Here is a 5,529-nt window from a genome sequence, read left to right on the forward strand (position 1 = left end):
CTTATCAACGTTACAATCAAAGCAATTGTGGCCAACTATGTTTGCGGTTTCTTCAAGCGGTGGATAAGCAATATTCATTTAAATAGTACGCTATCTGACTTCATTACACATTCGACAACATGTCACTGACGTTCACACTTACCGGCAAAAGTACCACTCTTGCAGTCAGCTACTTTCCCGCCATTGATTTAAGTGACGGTGATTACGAGGTCGGACTAACAGATTTTGAAACGTATCATACGATACCGAATGTGAATTCGTCGAACAATAAGTTTTATTACGATACAGATGACAAGCAGATTATAATTCCTGACGGATCGTACGAATTGGAAGATATTAACAATTATCTGCAACATGCAATGATGCATCGTAATGTAAGAGGCAAAGATAAGGATGAGAATATCTCTTCACTAATATTACGCGCAAACACTAATACAATGAAAAGTAAAATAAACTGCGCTTATCAAATAAATTTTACCAAACCCGACAACATTGGATCGTTGTTAGGTTTTTCATCAACTCGTATTTTAGAGCCGCTACAATGGTACGTATCAGACGTGCCAATTAATATTATCAACGTAAACATTATTCGCATAGAGTGCAACGTGACTGCGGATGCGTACAGCAACAACCGGTGTGTGCATACGATACATGAGTTCTCACCGAACGTACCACCAGGATATAAGATCTCGGAAACACCGGCACAGATCATTTATCTTCCGATCATCGTACAGAGCATTACAGATCTAACGATACGCATTGTGGATCAGAACGGACAATTGCTTGATTTTCGAGGAGAAGAAATAACCGTCAGGTTACACGTGCGACGACGACGGCTGTAATACGCGGCATGCTCGTGCTAAACGAGGCGGATCAAGTAACGCGAGATTTTTATTACAAACACCTGCTACTACTACGACGTACAGTAATCGGAAGAAGTTAAGTTCAACAAACGTTAAATTTTTACAATCGTTGGGATTTATTGTACGAGAATGTTGAAAATATGTGCGACATTTTAAACGTTGGAGGTGAGCCGATCTTTGACGATCGCATCGTTAAGATTGAAACTCACACGTACAATCCGTACGTGAACACAACATTTGAACACAGTGATGAGATACGCATACCTATACAACAGCAGGACTTGTACACTTTACCGTGTCAAAGGTTTCTTTACGTCGAAGAAAAAATGACGGTAACGACGAAAGACGAAGAAGAAGTATTTCTGGCTAATAATTGTGTGGCTTTTATGTTCGATGAGATTTGCTATAAATTCAATGGTATGGAGATTGATCGTAATAGAAACGTTGGAATAACCACCACAATCAAAAACTATGTATCGCTAACACATGATAAAAGTATGGCCATGAAGAATGCTGGATGGGATATTACACAACATACGGACGTAGATAGTTACTTTAGTTTCTGCGTACCTCTCAGCATGATATTAGGATTTTGCGAGGACTACAAGCGTACCATTATCAATGCACGTCATGAACTAATTTTAATACGATCGCGCAACGACAAAAACTGCATAACAGCAGTTTCTGAGGTAGGTGGTGAAGCACTAGATGGAAAAATTGAATTATTTAAAATACAATGGCGAATGCCACATGTAGTATTGAACAATGTCACGAAGCTCTCGCTGCTACGAACTCTGGAAAACGGACGATATTTGACCATAAGTTTCCGCTCGTGGGATCTCTATGAGTTTCCATTATTACAAAGCACGACTAAACACTCGTGGGCCGTAAAAACGGCGACACAACTTGAGAAACCGAGATACGTCATATTTGCGCTACAGACTGCTCGAAGAAACCATATGTCAGCAGATGTCACGCGATTCGATCACTGTCAGTTGACCAACGTAAAACTTTATCTCAATTCTGAATTTTATCCTTATGACGACTTGCATTTAGATTTCGATAAAAATAAATATGCCGTTTTGTACCATACGTACACACATTTCCGTAAAGCGTATTACGGATGTGGTGTTGTCGTACCGTTTCTCACGATTTCCAACTTTCTGCAATGTGGTCCTTTAGTGGTCATTGATTGTTCGCGTCAAAACGAGGCGGTCAAAAGTGCAACCGTCGATGTGCGNTTAGTGGTCATTGATTGTTCGCGTCAAAACGAGGCGGTCAAAAGTGCAACCGTCGATGTGCGAATTGAATTCGATTGCAAAGAAAATATACCAGCAAATACTACAGCCTATTGTCTCATTTTGCACGATCGTGTTATTGAATACAATTCGTTAACCAACGTAGTGCGCAAAATTACATAACTTGCAACATCAGCGCTTCTCCCCTCTATAATCTGAAAATCGTTTAAGAGCGACAGTATTTTACGATAGATAGCATTTGTCTTTTGTTGATCACACGATTACGTCAACATGGTTGTGCCGACGTTTGTAGACCTGCAAGGATTTGTAGTCGGAAAAAGATTTATTGTCAAGGAAGTAGCGGTATTGCGAAAGGGCACTGTTCTCTCGCATTACATTTTTGGAAGTCCCTTCCCGTGGAGTCTATTCGCAAGATCAAACAGATCAGCAGCTTCTTGGCTGATGATGTATTATCATGGTCTGCGTTGGAAGGATGGAAGTGTTGCATACCGCAGAGCAAAGAATTTGATTACAACAGCTATTTGCGGCACCGCAGAAAATGATGACGACGCGTCTTCACTCGTCTATGTTAAAGGTCCCGAAAAATGTAACTGGCTAGCTGATATTCTTGATAGTGACATGGATTAATATGTACGACATGGATTAATTATTAAAACATTGGATGCCGATTACGACGATATTGCTTCTTTAAATAAACTGAATGTATTGAATTGTCTACGATGTGAAAAACATGTGAAACATTGTGCATTACAAAATGTATTTACAATATTTAATTGGTGGTCTAAACGACTAAACTGTTATACAAAACAACTTTGTACATTTACTACCCTTCTCCTCCATAGCATATGTTTATATAAATTAACGCGGTTTAACATGGTTTTATAACTGAACGCGGTTTGTTTATGGTTCGTTTATAGTTGAACGTGGTTCAATTATGGTTGAACGTGGTTTGTTTATGGTTCAATTATGGTTGAACGTAGTTTGATTATGGTTGAACGTGGTTCGATGTTGGGTAAACGTGGTTCGATTATAGGTGAAAATGGTTTAATTATAATACGACCGAGGTTGAACGTGGTTTGTTTTGCGGTTTAATTGTGGTTACACACGGTCAAGTATTATTGAACATGGTACAATCGGGATTAAACGTGGATTGATTATGTTTCGTTCGACATATTCTTACACATATATGTGTGATTATATTATGTTTCGGGACGCGGTGCGAAGCGAAGCGAGTAAGACGAGACAGTTGCAGAATTGCAATTTCATATCATATGTGTAGAACGCAGTGCAAATCAAGACGAATATGACTAATTGTAAGTTGCAAAGGTTGTTGGCAAGAAATAACAATGACGGAGTATACATATTTTAGTACTTAATCTAGTTCTGTGTATTGAGAGAAAATCAGAGTTGGATTAGACAACAGGTTGTAATAATAAAGAAATCATGTATTATACACTAATATACACAACGTTATAAAAATAAGCATTATATAATACAAATATAACAACATATAAAACTACTATAACAATAAAAAGTAGCACATTCTGCTGCAATATGCTAGTATCTTCGTCCGCTTTCTCGTCTGCTTCTTGTATTTCTTCGGGTGAATTAATTGAATTGTTCCGTGTATAATATGTTCCGTTGATGACTGTGTTTATGTAATCGCGTCCTTTGCAAACAATCAGAAACGGACAGTATTCAAACCACTTTGCATGTTGCTCCCAGGGAACATCTTCCGGATTTCAATCTCTCAATCCTCCTCCGCAATAGTAACACAACGTCTGATCATCTCTCCCCGTGTAATAAAATCCAGCATTTGCAAGATCTTGTTTTGTTTGTTTTGATGATTTTGGCTATGCTTCAAATGTATTGATTCTTGCTTCATAAGTGCCAAATTGTGGATATTTCGGTTTCGACAATATTTTGTTTAACATTCCAATGTCCTCGGTAACATCATCCAAATCGGAAACAGACATAAAAACACGTGGATTTCTCGTCTGCTTCGTCCATATTTTTCGGAATTGTGCTAGAATCCACACCAATGGCTACGTTGCTGTAGGATAAGTTTTCAACAAATCGATATCGTCTGGACCACCGTTGATGATCGGCCAGTGGATTGTCATTCGTTTCCCATTTGCTTATTATAAGTTTACATTCGAAACATTTCACCTTATCTTCTTCGCCCGTGTAGTAGAATTCAGCTGCTGCCAGTCTTTCCGGTGTTATCCACGAGCATGGCCAATCTTTAAAACTGGCTAATCGAACAGATTTGAATCTATATTCTTCTTGACAGTTCTCCGGAATACAAGCCATTCTGATGAATACTACTGTGATCAAAAAGTAAGGTGAAATTGTCATTTAAAACTCCCGGGCATTAGGAAGGCAAGTAATTTTTTTTTCCTAGGTTGGTAGGACTGTCTATAATATTTGCCAAGCGTCTGTTTGTCAAAAGGTTTAATTATCTCCGAGTTACACGTGTTTTTGTAAACAATCAAAAGTGCATTTTTCGATTTTTACAATGGGTGATTTTATTGAGCAAAGAACTTGCATCAAATTTTGTTTGCGGAACGAATATTCTTGTGCGGACACGTTGAAAATGTTGCGGAAGGCCTTTGGTGATCAAACTATGGCACAAAAAAACGTTTATAAGTGGTACAACGAGTTCAAAGCGGGCCGAGAACGCGTTGAAGACGAACCACGCTCTAGACGACCATCAACGTCTACCGACGAGGGTCACGTCCAAAAAATCAAAGATTTGGTGCTTGCAAATCGTCGATTGACAATCAGAGACCTCGCTAATAGTGTTGGAATATCATTTGGCTCAGCCCAAACCATTTTGAAGGATGTTTTGTGTCTTAAACGCGCCAAGTCTCGATTGGTGCCAAAATCGCGGCACACACTGCATTGGTTCTTCGCGACTTTTTTGCCAAAAACTCGACTCATATCGTTCCGCAACCACCGTATTTGCCTGATTTGGCTCCGTGCAACTTCTGGCTATTCAGCAAACTCAAAAGGCCAATGCGGGGACGTCGTTTTGACACGATTGAGGAGATAAAAACCGAATCGAAGAAGGTCTTGAAGGCTATACCAAAAAAAGACTATTCCGACTGTTTCGAGGACTGGAAAAAGCGTTGGCATAAGTGCATTGTATCTGGGGGGAATTACTTTGAAGGGGATAAAATTGATTTGGATGAATAAATAAAGAATTTACATTTTATAAACAAATTCACCTTACTTTTTGATCACAGTAGTATATAATTCTCTTTTTTATCCCTATAAACTGATGGTTAAACGCGAACTTCGAGCTCTTAAATACTACTGCCCCCACCGTTTCTTTCAATTGAATTGGACAAAAGATAGCCCCTTTTCCATTGAAATTGTGATTAATTAGCAAAACACGAATGTTT

General features: G+C 38.9%; 1 protein-coding gene across 1 annotated transcript; it reads left to right on the forward strand.

The window, feature by feature from the left end:
• Window positions 1–1,003: 1,003 nt before the first annotated feature.
• LOC109862781 lies at window positions 1,004–2,284 on the forward strand. Its single transcript, XM_020442919.1, has one exon. It carries the CDS (start codon window positions 1,004–1,006, stop codon window positions 2,282–2,284), a length of 1,281 nt encoding a protein of 426 aa, XP_020298508.1.
• The last annotated feature ends 3,245 nt before the right edge of the window (window positions 2,285–5,529 follow it).

Source organism: Pseudomyrmex gracilis, unplaced genomic scaffold (genome assembly GCF_002006095.1).
Source record: "Pseudomyrmex gracilis isolate BER0280 unplaced genomic scaffold, ASM200609v1 scaffold_2373, whole genome shotgun sequence".
NCBI classification, from domain to species: domain Eukaryota; kingdom Metazoa; phylum Arthropoda; class Insecta; order Hymenoptera; family Formicidae; genus Pseudomyrmex; species Pseudomyrmex gracilis.